At 35.8% G+C, this 16821-nt stretch overlaps 1 protein-coding gene across 1 annotated transcript; it reads right to left on the bottom strand.

The window, feature by feature from the left end:
- Nucleotides 1-6487: 6487 nt before the first annotated feature.
- LOC149939185 (uncharacterized) lies at nucleotides 6488-16589 on the bottom strand. Its single transcript, XM_090179029.1, has 5 exons — nucleotides 15840-16589; nucleotides 15404-15795; nucleotides 15105-15286; nucleotides 14692-15009; nucleotides 6488-6606 (listed from the first exon to the last, which is right to left on the bottom strand). The coding sequence occupies exons 1-5, from the start codon at nucleotides 16587-16589 to the stop codon at nucleotides 6488-6490; spliced, it is 1761 nt and encodes a 586-aa protein (XP_090035155.1).
- Between the last annotated feature and the right edge of the window lie 232 nt (nucleotides 16590-16821).

Genomic DNA, 16821 nt, shown 5'->3' on the forward strand with positions numbered 1-16821 from the left:
AATTTGGAGTAAAAATACAGGTGCAAATTGTTTCCGTACATATATTATAGCAGATATGATTTCTTAAAAATGTAAACTTTGCAGTTGGATTAATTAATTATGTTTTAGTTATGAACAACAAAGAAAATTGAATAAAGATATATGCTACCTTTTTGGGTAACCATACATTTAAAAGAAACTTTCAAATTGGTTTAAATCAACAGACCAGACAAAAGCGATCTGGAAATGGCATTAACGTGATTACTAATATTGTTGATATAAGGAAATTTTAATTACGATTTGTCTCAAAATCAATAGTTATTCAAAATGAAAAAATATTTTTTTTTTCAATAACCCTAAGCCAAAACGTTGGAGGGACCTTTAATTTATCTGCCAGTATAATATTTGGGACTAGCATTGTTTTCTCCCTAGAGCTGCGTCTTACACCTACGTTATCAATAACGTATAAGCGCATCCCTGGTGGTAAAAGGACAAAGTAACGTTCAATTTCGCCTAATTGGTTGATAATTGAATGTGTTCCAGAAAGCAGACATATCGTTCTTTCCGATTAAACACATGCTCGAAGCGTTCGAGTTCGTGGACTACACCATTCCAATCGCTGCCATCGACTGGTCAATCTTCTCTGGAGCTCCAATTTTCATTAGAAGCGACAAATTTGCCTTCGTTCGAATTTTCAGTGTCAATGTAAGTCACTATCGTTTACAGTAGGTTTTATTTTTAGACTTTGGTTTTGATTCCAAATGCTAGCAATTTGAGCAAACCATGAGCGGAAATATTTTTTCATGGCTCTTTCGTAGATGGCACTTAATTTTCTTCGTGGGTTTATTTACCCCCGACATTCAGTAGTAAATAGTGAATCCGTCTGCGTTGAATTCGCAAGCTATCTTCCCACTGGTTTAAGAGGTTATCCCCAAAGCTAATCGGTTTAATCATTTCATAAACACTTGTGGAGGTTAGCGGTATTTATAAGTGGGCTATTGTGGAGCTTACGTGGCATGAAAGTTTTTCCACCACCCTCTCGGGCATTGTTTTCCGGTCACCTGATTAAAGGACATAAATGGTCTTTAGATGAGTCGTGCCTTATGTTGTGACTTGTGTATTAGCCTCGCTGATGATTATTATTATCCTCAACAGCCGTATAAGCAAATATCGTTCTTAAAACGTATTTGAAACAGAAGGTTTATGAAATTTACACCTTCGATTACACGTCGAGGCAGGTAAAGTTTTCATTACTTGAGATTCACGATCAAAACGCTATTCATATTATTCAAACTTTATTATGTTGAGCTTAGCAAATTCTTATATAATGAAATATCTCAATTTTCAAGTTTTCGTGTTATAACCTTTTCGTGATGTTAGCTATGGCTGTCATCCATATTGGTGGCAACTTTAGTACCAATAATCAGCTCCCTCATGAAATCAAAACTGAAGCGTCGAATTCCATTGAGAAGAAAAAGTGCTGCAATTAAAAGAGGACTGAAACATCATATGGTAACCGATTTCACCTTGGCCTTGGCTCTTATATTCAACCAAGGTATGCAACTTTAAATTATGTGGTTGGTACCATCCTCGGTAACCCAAGAGGCTTAGTTTTAAGATGGGAACAACCAGGGGGGGGGAGAGAAACGTCCCGGGCTTAGTCCAAATAGGTACCGAACTGTTTTAATTTTTTAGAGGGAAGGTGCTTACTGGTCTAGCATTAGGCGAATTGGCAGTCACCCCAAAAATTGTCTCAACATAGTAACTATCCCAAAGTGTAAATAATTATATTTTTGATTTTATGAATGAGAAACCGCCCTACTAATTTGTGGCTGTAAGTTAAACTTTGTAATAAAACTATGCTACTCAAAAATCAGTCAAAAAAAGAGTAATTGGAAAATATACATACTAAGTTTCCGTTCAATGGTAAAAATATAACTAGTTAAAATTGAATATAAGATACGTTACTGCAGTTATGCAGTTACTGATCTTTTATACAATTTGAACTAGTAATTGGAAAATTTACAGTAAATAAATCATTAAAACCATAACATCGTTCATGACATAATATCAAGAATGTATTTATTTATACTCAGTGAGAATGAATATGTCGACACTATCGACGAACACGTTGAGCCCCTAACCCCGTCACTCAAAGGGGGGGGGAGGCGGTCTTATTTTTTGCGTCCTCGCAGCAGCGTTAATCGCGTCGAAAAACGTCATTTTTAAAAACCAATAAGATTGCAGTACTATTTGATTTTATTAAAGCGGAGCAGCATACCGGGGGGCCCAACGGGTGGAATTGGAGAAACGCTAAAAATAAACTCGACATATGCATTCTCCCTGAGTATAAATAAATACATTCTTGATAATATCTAAGGTTTAAAATTTTTAAACATGAATTTAGTCGTTATACATTCACAAATGCATGTGTATCTCCTTGCCTCTTGTAATTTCTTAACTGTAAAACTAACTATTTTTGGGTAAGGAATTCCTAGACATCTGGAAATGTTTCAAAGAATCTTGTGGACATCGTTTGTTGTGGCTTTTTTCTATATCGGGTGCGCGTTTACTGGAGCGCTCTTGAGTACTTTGACATTGCCAGTTGAAAAACATTTCATTGAGACATTTGAGCAGCTTATTCATTATGATCAATACAGAATATGGTCTATGAAGAATGGTCCGGTCGATTTTCTACTTAAAGTACGTAAGGACGCCAAAAGTTTTATTTTGATGACAAGGAATGCTGCATGATGGTATCTCAAATAGGCAGGTATCGAGTCACTGAAAGAATAAAATGTCGCTTAATGACTTGGGCCTAGGATATTACCCTAGCTGATTAGGGATATAGGCTAAAGTTATTTCCAAATTGGTTAAACCGTTTTCTCCAAGTTCTTTTTTTTCTTCAAGTTTTAAGTGTTCAGGTTTGCGGAAATAGTAAGTGACCTGATGGACCACCATTTCACGAAATATAACCTCGACACCTGGAATAATGGCTTTTAAAGTCGCTAGCAGACTTGGTGTGTTGCTGCTGATTATTATTATCATATTTACATATTTGTAAGATCACGTGTATACAAGAAGATATGATCCGCATAATCCTATCGAAATCCGCGTACTCCGCGCCATTTCTATATACTTATTCTTATTGTGCTCAATAAAATCAGGTGTATGATTAAGCGATTTCTCGCACAACCAATACGGGATGTTAAACCGGTAAGCGACGGTAAGTATGGTACGCATAGTACACGACAGCTCAGACGGTTCTGACGGTGTCCTCGTGTTCGATCCTAGTTTACTTAAGCCAGTGTGAAGCTTTATCGGAACTTCAATGACAGAGAACTGAACTATGCGAGAAAACCCATTTCATCATCGATAAATAACCACTGGGAAATCCAATACGTCAAGAGCCCAAATTGAAAGGTCAAAAGGGTTATTTATTTTAGAACTAAAATGCCACGGTAAATAAATAAAATTCGCATTTTTATATTACAAAGTTTTCCTAATTATAACATATTTCCATTTATCATATATTTTATAAATTAATCGGATATACAAAATATTTCTTATCGTGATAATAGGTTTCCGGGGTTACATTGGGGTTAAGCCTTATTGGTACATAAAGCACAGTTATTAACTAAAAATAAAAATGTCAGTAGACACGTACGCTATGGCAAAACGACTGCATAAATCATCCCTTATTTAGATATGGCAAACTATTGGTATCGATAATCTTGTTGGTTAATATGGAAAATAAAATGCTAATAGTATCTCTGACAATCTCTTTACATATTACGATAAAAACTCGGCTACTAGATCTCAAAACGTATTAAAAACGCCACAAAGCAAAACACTTAAAAAAATAAATTCCATATTTTACTCGGGCGTTAAACTCTATAACGAAATTTATGATAAACTTAAAGAACTAAAAACACTCCAATCTGATAAAAAAGTTATTAAAAATTTTGTGTGTGAAGTTTTATATTTTTGTTTTATTCTTTGTTATTTTGATTGTGTTTACTTTTATTTTTGAATTTTTATTGTTATCGATTTCTTTTTTTTAACCAATATTTGTCAATACATATACCCGGGGGCTATAAGTCGCTTGATGACTTGGCCCTCGCACAGCATGGAAAATTAGCTTTTGAAAAAAAAAATAAATTGAAATTGATAACACCAATTACAATTTTTTTCCATAGTTCAGTTCTCTTTGCATTAGCTACCTATAAAGCTTAACCCTTTGCTTAGGCAAATTAGGAAAATGTATTGATAACCCTGGCCGCATCGAACATCAGGAAACGTCAGGTACTGTCTCAACGGTCGCGTATTGTTAGTGTCAGAAACGATTTACTCTTGCTATTCAAATCGGTGAACTGGCAAATTCTATGTGATCAGCAATTCCTTATAAAGTCTAGGTATTCGTTCTTGAATAATTAACCTGAAAACAGAGTATGCGTCTCAAATATCTTGCACGGCCCAAAAGTCGAAATGGTGTAGTTTTAATTTTCGATATTTTATTTAACATCACTGATGAGTTCTCTTTTTACGCACAGACTTCACCTGACCCGGAATATTTAAAAATTAAAGAACGATTCAACGAATTGAAAAGCGCAACTGATCTCGACACAATGATTGAAATCGTAGACCAACTATCGATGGGCAAAGCGATAGCCATCTTCTCAAGGATTGTTCTGATCGAAATGTCTGACATTTTTCTGAGCGACCTTCCAGAAGACAGTCCGGGCTTATACATTTCAAAAGAACCGTTCGTTCAACAATACGTTTCGTTTGTTTTCCGAAAATCACTTCCTCATCGGATATCGGAAAAGTTTAAGAAAATGTATTAATGTTATTTTTCTATCTAACGTCGTTTATTATGAATAGTTAATGCGATAGCCAATATAAGTATTCAACATTATAATTAATTGTTGAATAACAAAATTAAGGGCATCAACAGCAGTGTCCCAACTAATCTAATTTTAAGTAACATTAATGGCATAAGTGTAACCTTTGATACTCTCCCAACTATTGATGTTTCGCCTGATCCATACATTCAAACGACTTGAAACACTCCGCTAGTTTTTGGAAATGCCAGATAACGAAGCCCGTTCAATCTCCGTCGCGGGTATTTTGACGAATCAGCCAAAGCTAATTGAAAATTAATACTCCGTGAAAAGTAACAATAGCTCATAACTAAGCGAAATAAAGCAACCATTTTAAATCGAAGCATAACCTTCATTATTATAAAAAGGCTTATATCTGCTGGCAGTTTTTTGAATTGGAGACCTGAGCACCTTTTTACTCGTATTTATGGCTATCGCACTAATCTACAATTGTGGCCAACAAAGAAAGAGGGAAGTTACGAGTTTGATATTTTCATGAAACTACAGATTACGCAATCATTTCATCATAAAGTGAGCTGTTGAATGGCTTTTCCCTTAAATGTTTGTTGAAATGTCTAATTCCACCGCTGATTTGGCTCCATTTGATCAATTCTAACAAGTTGTCGACCAGAGGTACTTTTGATCGACCACATGATCGAAATGTTATAATTAAAACCCAAATGAACGACAAATTGCGGGATTCAATTTTTCCGTGTATTTTTAAATTTAATTATTTCAAAACCATACGGAGATCTTAACCTTACCTAATCGAATTGCTTAAAAGCTGAAATTGAGCAGCCATTTTTTTTAATAAACATATCTTGGCTGCAACTATTAATTTTTTAGAAAAGAAACTTGCACCCTAAAAACCTTAAACGTCTGACCTTTACCTCTTTATTAATATAAACCAATGCTCTCACTTTTGTCGATAGAATGAAGCCACAGTGTTGATCATTTGGAAATCGATCAAATGGGATCTTGCCAACACCGCCTTTTGCTGAACTCGAACACGCGCGTATTTCCAGCGGGTTGCTTTTCTTAGTTAATCATTATTCCAAATAAGACTTTGCTTATTAACTTAAGGCGTCCACTTAGAGAAAACTCCAATTGTTGTTAACCAATAGGGAGTGCGAAACTTAATAACTTCTGCAAAAACTACCCCCATTTTAAAATGTGCACTCTTACACCTAAGAATATTTAAGTTCTGGTTTCGTAAATGATGAAAATAAACTATTTGTTTTATTATTTTTCAGGACGATGTATTACGTAGAAGGTGCCGTGCTTCACAATTCAATAAAGAAAAATATGTACTGGAAGCAAGAAACATATTTCAAGGAGACCCTGAAGGCCACGCGCGAAGCAGCTTCCCAACTGAATGTCGAGCATTTCTTCTTCGCTTTTGTGCTCTTCTTCACCGGCCTTTCTTTGCCTTTCATCATATTCATAATCGATAATCGAAAGTGGATGTAAAATTTGACCACCTTTTTCAATGAAATTTTTAACGTAGGTGTTGCGTCGATCTTTAATATCTTACCTTAGAATTAGACAATTGATTAAAAAATTATTGGCTTAAAGTTCGGATACTTAAGAATGTCTTTTAAACCATTAATTCGTGGCGGATTTCCTTATCGAGTTGTCTCTTCTACCAAAGGCGATTTCAGGTAACTGAGACTCAGCTTTTCATAAATACACCGTGCGGCGAAGGCTAATTTTCCTATTCCATATTCTGGAGTGCCAGTGCTACCTGAAATAATATTTTAAAGTTAATGTTATAAAATTGCATCTGTAAACAAATAAAACATAAAATTCAGCAAACCATGTGACAATTAAACTTGAAAAATTTGTGAACACTAGAAAAATTTTTACAAATCATTTTATTTAGAAAGGGATTACTGAAGATTACTTAATTTCCCAAATTTTGGCTTTAATTGAACGTTTTTGTTTAGCGCTGGTTGTTATATAACAACATTTTGTTGGGTATTTCCAACTTCAATCACTTCACGCTACTCAAAGGCACCGTGTAAGCTGTATGCTTTTACCGCCTTCAATGTATGAATACACATCTTCACCCTAATTTTCGTGATTCTTAGGTAATGTAATAATTTTATACAGACAAAAGTGTTCTATGACTTATATTTACTTTGAAAGAAAGAGATTGAAATCCTCATTTTGAAAGTTTTGGTAATGGGTTAAACAACGTTATTAAGAATCACCTTTAGCTTGTTGCGTCTTTCTGTATCTATAGTGAACCAGTGTGTTAACTTTGTTGACACCAGAACTGTTATCATATGCATCTATAAAAGCTCAAATTTCTTGAAAAATAAAGTTTGTTTTATTATGAAATAATATTATTTTATTCTAAATATTTCTTTTTTAATTACAAAAAGTACTTAAAAAATATTTTTCATAACAAAGTCTTAAATGTTCGTATTTGTTGCCGTATATGCACGTTAATGTAAGATTGCCACAACTTTAACCCAGAAAATCGAAGCAATTTTCATTACTGCAGAAAATCCTTGTAATTTTTTAGACACAGAAAAAATGACTGAGAATGGAAATAAAAGTAAGACTGCCCACAATTTGGCAATGAAACCTTAAATTATTACTGTCGTAAAAGAACAAACATCTAGATCTATAGCTTGGGTAGTATGCAAAGCCGGAGAAAAATAAACAGCGAATTCCTGTAAAGAAAAAGAAGATTTTATTCCACATGTGTTGAATGCCACTAACTTGTTTAAAGCATTTCCCATAAATCTTGGAATTAGTTTTTAAACTTTGGTTCTTTATAAAATGTTGCGTGGACAACAGTTGAAATTTAACTTAGCAACAAACCCTATTTAAATCAAATCAAATTAAAATTATTTTATCGCGCAATTTCATTGTATTCATTCCGCCGACACTAGAATTGTATAAAAAAAACTACCAAGAAATTGAACTTCAACCTTTCATCATCCGGATACCCTATATTTATATATTTAATTACCAAATTCATCATATCAGAAAATCTTAATGGGTCTTGATACGCGGATAATACGTATCTTTTATAAGATGTATCCATTCGCATTGAATAGGGAAACTAAATCAAAGAAATAAAAAGTGACACGTTAAACACTGTACAGCAAACTCCTCGCTGTTTCACCATATATCCAAAAACTACAAGTTCTGTTCGCGCATATATCCAAAGTTAGGATCGAATCTGTTTAATTCTATGGCACATGAACGACTAACCTCTAAGTATACTTCTTCCCCAAAAAATTGAAACGCGCCTTTTATTTTTGTTTGCGAAATAACTCTTCCCATGAGGTCACTACTTTTTAGGAAATGACTCAAATATTTGGTATGCAAAATACTAAATTAGACAAAAATATAGGAATCAAAATGGACAAACTAAGAAAAATAAATAAATAAATGAAATACGTAGATTTATCTAATTAAAAATAGTTTTAATCGTGTTCTTGGCTTTAGCAGCAGAAATATGGGGTAGTGCAGGGCCTAAAACAAAGATAAGTTGCAGAAAGAAAGTTATTTGCGATGTGGCCTTTTCTTGAAACGTTAATATTTTATTTTTCCGTTTTTGCAAACTGGAATAATCAATTGTTTTTACAGGGAAATGCCCGATAAAAGGTGAAAACAAAAATAGACAATTGAAAATTTAGGTACTCTGATTACTGTGTATTTGATTATACTTCAGTTGAAATGACCTTTAAAACAAAATGTGTTTTGTAAAATGTTTTAGGTATTATCGTAGTTAAATATTACTATAGGTAGCTGCGTAGGTATTTATACGGTCTAAAATCAAATGATTGTTTTAAAAAGTTTTTGATTGCAATCGCTTCAATGTATGTATAAATATGTAGTAATACGAATGAAATCCAAATGGATATTCAATTTGATAATATCAATTAAATTCTAGAAATACTTTTCTACTGCATGAAAATTGTTAACAATTTATTACGGAAAAGCTTAAAAAATAAAAATTAAAATTGATAAAAATAAGCATTGTTTATCTAAATTAATTAGTGGAATTCAGAAAACTACATGAAAAAGACCTAAAGACTTTAATTGTGATAGATACTTTTTACCTCCCTCTTCATATGTCATTTTCTCTAATATTTTATGATTGAAAATAATAATAATCAGCTAGGCTAATACCCAAGGCACCACCCTAGTCATCGAGCGACTTTTAAAGCCTTTAATTCAGTTGGCAAAGTTCAATGCTATTCAAAACGATTAGAATGATTAGTGTTCTGAAATCAAATGTTCTATTTTCCAGTTAGTGTTTTTATTGATTCTTAATTAAATACAAAATTGCTACAAAATAACCAATTTTCAGGAACTAAGCTCAGGCCATGTTTAATGAATTAAAAAGGTTTAATAGCAATAATCAGGTACAGTTACATTTTAGTATACTGGCTTTATGGTGCCCAAAAAGAGAAGTGACTAAAGTAAGAAAAGACGCTTGCCGCCAAAAAAATGTGAGGAGGGGGAGAGGAAAGTGACTTAGGAAATCTAACATGCGCCATCGCCATCTATAGGCTAGTTGGGAACTAAAGTGATAACAAAGGTATGTTGTTACTATTTAGTTTTAAATGTATGACGGTGAATATTAAAATAAGTATTACCAGAAGAAAATAGGGGAAGTACGTATCTGTAGCTTTGAGCTGTAGAAGGCGTCGTGTGACCCACGAAAACACCTTTTTACGCATAATTAACCAAAATGAAAAAGTAGTTCCACTTTTGTTTTGTTTCAACACGGCGATAAACGACGAGAGTAAAGACGCCTTAGCTCATTTAGCAGATAATGAAAAGGACAATATGTTACGATTGTTCAATTTGATAAAAATTTATTATTTAAACGATGTATTCATCCGCGATTTCCCGCCAAACCGTTCTGGCGCGAAAATTCGTGAAAAGTGACGCCTTTCCAATGCTGACTAGAAGCGTACTTCCCCCTATTTTCTTCTGGTATTACTGTTTTTATTGTATAAAATACTAAGCCTTAGCGTTATTGGTGGAGTATGTATGCATGATATTCATGGCATAATTATTTGTGTTATATTAGAATATTTCCACAATTGAAGTACCAAATTTAGCGCTCAATAACCTGAAATAATGAAACAACTCCCAAAGAAGTTAACTCCAGTAACTTTATATTTCATCTTCAGTAAAAATTGCTTACGGGCTCGAAAACCTAGTAGCCGCTATTTTTTAAGAAAGTCCGATTTCAAAAGAAGCGTTCAAAAACCATTTACATCACCAATAAATCGGTTTCGGATATCTCGGAATCGGTTTCTTTCAAATCGGAAATAAACACCTGGGGTAGTTTCATTTTAGTAGACCGAAACACTTCAGAATCCTAGTTTTATTAGGTTTAGAGATAAAAATAAATTTCAAGAACTCAATTTTGAAAAATAAAAAAATAGAAGTGTCCTCCGATTTCGCTACGCTTCACTGCTTCACTATTAAGATTGTTTTTCTTTTGAAAAATCTGCTCGAGAAAAACAATTATATTTCTTGTATTTCATGTTTTTACTTCTTTAAATGGTGATCTAGCGCTTAAGAACAATCATTTTATTTTAGTTTTAATGAAAATAACTCCTTAACCGTTAAGAAATGCTTTTGCTCATGTCTATAATAATATAATAATTAATCGTGATACTACATTTTTAGGGAGTCAATATGTATTTATTTTAAAGGAACGTTTTTATAATGAAAAAAGCTGTTGAATGATAAATTGATGAATTATTTTCTCGCTTTTTCGACGTACTAACTAACCAAAAACATCAAAGTTTGTAAACGATATATCTAATGAGAAATAAAATATCTGAATGTTTTTTTTAAAAAACCCGTAGGCCTAATTAGAGTATAACAAGATTGTGTTTATTAATTTTTATAATTATGCCACCGATTTGTAGAGCGCACTGCACTGAGATAATCGCTCTGTTTTATGGAGAGGAAGGAAGAAATCTAACCAGGATGTGCGAGCTTTTTACAGAACGGCATCCAAATAATAGACCATCGGTAATTACCAAAAGGCGAGTGGTCAATGAAATTGAGCTTTATGGTAATGTGCAACCTAGGTTTCATTTTGATGCATACCCTCGCAGTAGCTGTTCCGCAGCAAATGATGATTTGGGTTGTAGTAAATCTTGTATTTTGATTATATTACGCAACAATTCATACCACCCGTACCGAGCTACGCTGTCCCAAAGCTTAGTAGATGGAGATCTCGAAAGAAGATTCGACTGCTGCAACTGGTTACTCAATTCTGTTGACAATGATCATCAATTCCAAGAGCTGGGCCTTTCAATCATCAAAATAATAACCTTTGGCAGGATGAAATAATCTAATAAACCACGGGGGCAACGGAGAAGTTGCCCCCCTTTTCTATTTCACAGCGGGGCAGCGCCCTCCGCTACTGTTTCCAGGTCAGACTTTGCGCAGGGGTGTAGTTCACTCAGGATACTTATTTGTCAGCCTGACAGGACGACTAAACATGCGACACTCTTGTGTTTTGTTTTCCAACTCTCGTCATTTTTTCGGACGCAACCTATTTAACAAGGTATGTGCTTACAACATTGTTTTTCTCCCGCTTTCGTTAAAACATTGGCACGCCCCTGACCAAATGCAGTTTGGACGCTTAAATGTTAAAGTTGCACTCGTGGAAAATCGCCGTGGCCATTTTAGTCCAACACTATAGTAAAACTCGTGAAAACGATTTTCATTGCGTCGACTTTACAAGTGTAAATAAAACATTATATGAAAAAGCTCAGTTGCGCTGAGAAAAAGGGGATATATAGCTAACCTTTCATCGTTTCACTACGGCCAAGAAGGGACAGGTATTAGATTAGATGGTTAGTAAGGTTTTAGGAGAGAACCAATGGCGTAGCGTGCATTTCTGCTACCCGGGGCCCATCCATGTTAAACCGTAAATTTTCCACCCCCCACTATTTTGCAGGCCGCCCTTTACTTCCAAGCCACCCGGGACGCCGCCACGGGCCATGACTCCCTTTCCCTCCCCTCCACGCTACGCTACTGGAGAAAACAAAACTTTCTCATGTTACGTTAAATTAGTTACACATTAATTTGTTTCCAAAGATTATTAAAACTCAATGAACGTCCCAACACCAACGTACAAAAATGTCCTATTATCATTACAGTTTTCGTTTTTGGGCTATATATGGCGGCCTTTACTTAATTATTTACTGGAATTGGTTGTGCAATGTTTTTATGTCTATACTTAAAGCTCAATTTCATTGAAAATTCTACTAAAATGTAACTATTTATGAGATGAGAAACATTGGATGCGTTTAAAGATAAAATATACTTAATACACCTGCACATCCTTAGAACTAGCTTTTCATTCTCCCATTTTAAGTTTTTATAATAACAAGTCGATTTCTTTGGAGCTCGTCTAACAAGAAGTCTTAAGGGATTTATAATTGTTGCATTAATTTCAAATCGGAATTAATAGAATATAAATATATGCTTAAAATATTTATTGTAAAACGCGTTTAGTTTCGGAAAATCCCGCCATATATAGCCCGAAAACGAAAACTGTAATGATAATAGGACATTTTTGTACGTTGGTGTTGGGACGTTCATTGAGATTTAAAAATCTTTGGAAACAAATTAATGTGTAACTAATTTAACGTAACATGAGAAAGTTTTGTTTTCTCCAGTAGCGTAGCGTGGAGGGGAGGGAAAGGGAGTCATGGCCCGTGGCGGCGTCCCGGGTGGCTTGGAAGTAAGGGGCGGCCTGCAAAATAGTGGGGGGTGGAAAATTTACGGTTTAACATGAATGGGCCCCGGGTAGCAGAAAGGCACGCTACGCCATTGGTTCTCTCCTAAAACCTTACTAACCATCTAATCTAATACCTGACCCTTCTTGGCCGTAGTGAAACGATAAAAGGTTAGCTATATATCCCCTTTTTCTCAGGGCAGCTGAGCTTTTTTATATAATATATGCCCCTTCTTCGAAACTATAAGGGAATTATACCAATACTTTAATTTGCCTGTGTACTCTCTAAATTTAGAACCTTTTTATTTAGAACAAGCATTTTGTATCCGGCTTTGCCTGGGGAGAGGTTCGCGTCTCAGAGAAGTATCCCACTAAGCACAACATTCTTTTTTTATCGGCAAGAAAAGATTTGGCGACCTAGGCATGGAAGTTTACAGCGAGGTCATAATAGTGCCGTTAAGCTAAAAAAAAAGCCGAGCACGTTGTGAAAATTTTAGCACGCTATCTAGCGGCGTTTAAAAGTTATTAATGAGACAGAAGGACACACTTGAAGAAATATAATATATATTTATACAAGAAGAACTTAAATTTTGAATACCTAATAAAATTATATCTTTAAAATAATAAACAACTAAAAAAACCATGTTATCAATTTTTATTTCATTTCTCTTTTTGTAATTGATCACAGCACGGTCACTTCAAGACAATTTATACATTATAAACTAATAAACAAAATACACATTCATATTTTAGACTATTATCGTGTCTTTACATAGTGGAACCATTTTCGTGCAGGGCTTGAAGCTACACCGTTTAATCCCCCCCTAAAAAAACGATTTTGAGGGATTAACTGTGAGGTTAACTGATTTGGCGAGCGCGTAAAAGAGTGAATACATGTACAACTTCAATGAGCATTAATTGTATAAATTCAGAGTTTAACCAAGAATGTATTTATTTATACCTAGGGAGAATGAATATATCGAGACGTTTTTTAACGTTTCTCTCAATACACCCGTTGGTCCCCCCGTACGCTCATCCGCTTAAATTACATAAAATAGTCATTGGCTCCGTAAAATTGACGTCACTCGACGCTATGGAATCATCGCCGGGGCGTTTTGTCTTTCCCCCGCGCAAGGCGGGATAAAAGGCGCTCAACGTGCCCGCCGATTGTCGCGACTTAATCATTCTTCCTGAATATAAATAAATACATTCTTGGTTTAGCTATAAAGAAAATTGGATGAGGGGGGAGTGCCGAAGTATGGAAATCAGATTCCTTTGGTGGACTGTTTTCTTTTCCTATGCTGGGTTCGTTGGGGAGAGCGAACGTCGAGCTAATATTCCGGACTGAAAGAGTATATTAGCTATGCGATAATACGTCGAAATTTTAGTTTCAACCATCCATGGATCCCGATTTACTCAGACAAGCCGTTGTGGTGAAAATAAATCTGCCAAATTTCCGTTATAACTGTTATTTTTAATTTCGATAAGACTCCTCTTTTTGAAACAACTTTTCAATTCAAATCGTACATCGAGACTGACTCGTTACATATCACGAAGAGGGCGCTTGCTCGCGTAATAAAAGGCAGTCTTTTTTATATACAATACATATACATTAATTTTATTTACTGCGCGTACAAATACTAAGAATATGATACAATACATTTACATGTACATTATCCAATTAAGTGACACGTTATAATTTTCTACACTCCCCCCAGGTGATACCTGCAGTATCACCTAAGGTTCATGACGTGTCACTTCCAAATTACAAAGATGTTGAACAGCGCGTTGAATGGTGTTTCCATTCGTCGTTCTTACTACGCAAAATCTGACGAGATCGTCTCTTCCTTTAACTACCTCTACAATTACACCAAGCTTCCACATGTGGCGTGGGAGCTTGTCTTCATGGATTACGACCACGTTAAAATTTTTGAAATCCACCCTTGTAATTTGTTTGTTTTGAGTGGTGGGCGGGCCGTAATTCTTTTAAGTATTCGTTCCGCCATCTCACCCAGAAATTTTGCATTAAAGTTTCGCGATACTGATTTCTTTTAATCAATTCTTTCCTCGTAGAAGGTACATTCTCACGTTTAAAAGTTAGAGGGGGCAGAGAAGTAACTCTACGAACAAGCAAAAACTCTGAGGGGGTCAGAGGAGTAGTCTCGTTCTTATCATTGTAGGTGTATGTTATAGGCCTAGAGTTGATTATTCCCTCAGTTTCTGTTAACGCGGTTTCGAGTTCAGTGTAAGACAAGGAGGCGTGGCCGAGCATTTTTTTAAAGAGGTTTTCGTTGACCTCACTAGGCGCTCCCACCATCCTCCGTGCCACGCTGCTCGTTCTACGATAAATTTCCATTGAATACCCCGTATTCCGAAAAATTCTTTGAGTGACTCTGCCTTTAGGTTCTGAAAAATAATCTTGAGATCGGTATTAGCTTTTTTAAATGTTTTAGCGTTATCTGTGTAAACAGAGGTGGGGACCCCTCTTCTAGCAATTATACGCCTGAAAGCCATGAGAAACTCGTCGGTGCTTTGCGCGGGTACCAACTCCAAATGAATCGCGCGGGTCACGGCGCAGGTGGCGAGACAAATGTACGCCTTTGTAATTTCTTTTTTATTTTTAACCCGCAAAGGGCCAGCGAAATCTACACCTATAATCGAGAATGGAGGGCTTTCATCAATCCTATCGTGTGGGAGGGGTGCGTTAGGAACATATCCAGGTTTCACGCTGAGCCTTTTGCATATAGTGCAATCCTTTACTACAGTTCACGCTATCTGCCTGGCGCTAGGTATCCAATACCTCTCTCTAAGTTGGGTAATGGTGTCGTTAATTCCACCATGAAACACTTGAAAATGGCTTCTAACAATTATCATTTTAGCGAGTCTCTGATTTTTATCTAAAATTATGGGATGCTTTTCCGCGTAAGACAGCGAAGATTCTTCGAGACGCCCTCCTACACACATTAACCCTGCTTCATTAAAAACGGGACGAAGGGACGCCAGTTTTGAACCTGATTCTAGAGCTTTTCCCTCTTTAAGCCTTACTAATTCGGATTGAAAATCTTCGCCTTGTACTGATTTTAACCATAAAATTTCGGCGTTTTCCATTTCTTCCGCGGTAATGGGACCCGTAATTCTTTCTAAACCTTTGGTTTGGTAAATTTTGCGAAGCGAAATATATACGCGGTTATTCTAAGGACAGTGTTTACGTGGTAGTAATTCTTTAAATTTATTACATTCTGAACCCCTAAGCCTTCTTTGGTAGCTACGACTAGAGTAGGTAGCTTGCGCCTTTCTTCGGCAACGGAGGTCATATCTACTTTTTGGGGCTCGAATTTTGGCCAAGTGTTTTTAGGTCCCCTGAGGAATTCTGGACCCTCCCACCAAGTTTTATTATCAACTAAGTTTTCGGCTTTGATACCTCTGCTAGGTAGATCAGCCGGGTTGAGAATTCCTGGGCAATGGTGCCAACGTTCCTTGTCCGTAAGCTTTTGTATCTCGCTAACTCTATTACTCACAAAGGGCTTCCAATGTTTGGTGTCATCGCTAATCCAAGCTAAAGCGACGGTTGAGTCCGTCCAAAAATATGTGTCTGCTAAATTTTCCTCGAACGTACCTTTGACGTAATTTGTCAATCTCGCTCCTAGCACGCAACCCATTAACTCGAGTCTAGGTAAGGACAACTCCTCGTCTTTAATTGGGGTGACTCGGGTTTTCGCGGTTACTAAGCTTACACCTACTTGACCTGAATCAGTGGTGTACCTAATATAAACCGCCGTAGCGTATGCCTTTTTGCTAGCGTCTACGAAACAATGTAACTCCTGACTAGTTATTTCCCCGCTCGCTGCTTTAAGGTAATGCCTGTTAATTTGGATTTTATTTAACATTGGTAATTCTTGGGACCAACTAGCGAATAATTGGCTAATTTCCAGGGAAAGCTGATCATCCCAGTCTGCCTTGCATTCCCATAATTTTTGAAAAAGCATTTTTGCCCTAATGGTGTAAGGTGACAACAGACCAATTGGGTCGAAAATTTGGGAGATAAAGCTAAGGAGGTTTCTTTTGGTCAATTTTAAATTCTTTAGAATTTCGATTAAATCATTCATATCGAATGAGAAAATATCTTTTTAGGGGTTCCATTTCATACCTAAAATTTTGGTATCGTCTGTCGCTTTAGTCTGCTCAAATAAATTATCTCCTTTATTATCCAACTGGTTT

Source organism: Leiobunum rupestre, chromosome 6 (genome assembly GCF_980474605.1).
Source record: "Leiobunum rupestre chromosome 6, qqLeiRupe1.1.hap1, whole genome shotgun sequence".
Classification (NCBI taxonomy): Eukaryota; Metazoa; Arthropoda; class Arachnida; order Opiliones; family Sclerosomatidae; genus Leiobunum; species Leiobunum rupestre.

Coding starts and splice junctions, on each gene's coding strand:
- LOC149939185 (XM_090179029.1), bottom strand. CDS start 16,589: ATGCTTTTTCAAAAATTATGGGAATGCAAGGCAGACTGGGATGATCAG. Junction 15,287..15,403: donor ATTACCCAACTTAGAGAGAG/GTATTGGATACC, acceptor CCCACACGATAG/GATTGATGAAAGCCCTCCAT. Junction 15,010..15,104: donor GTTTCTCATGGCTTTCAGGC/GTATAATTGCTA, acceptor ATTATTTTTCAG/AACCTAAAGGCAGAGTCACT.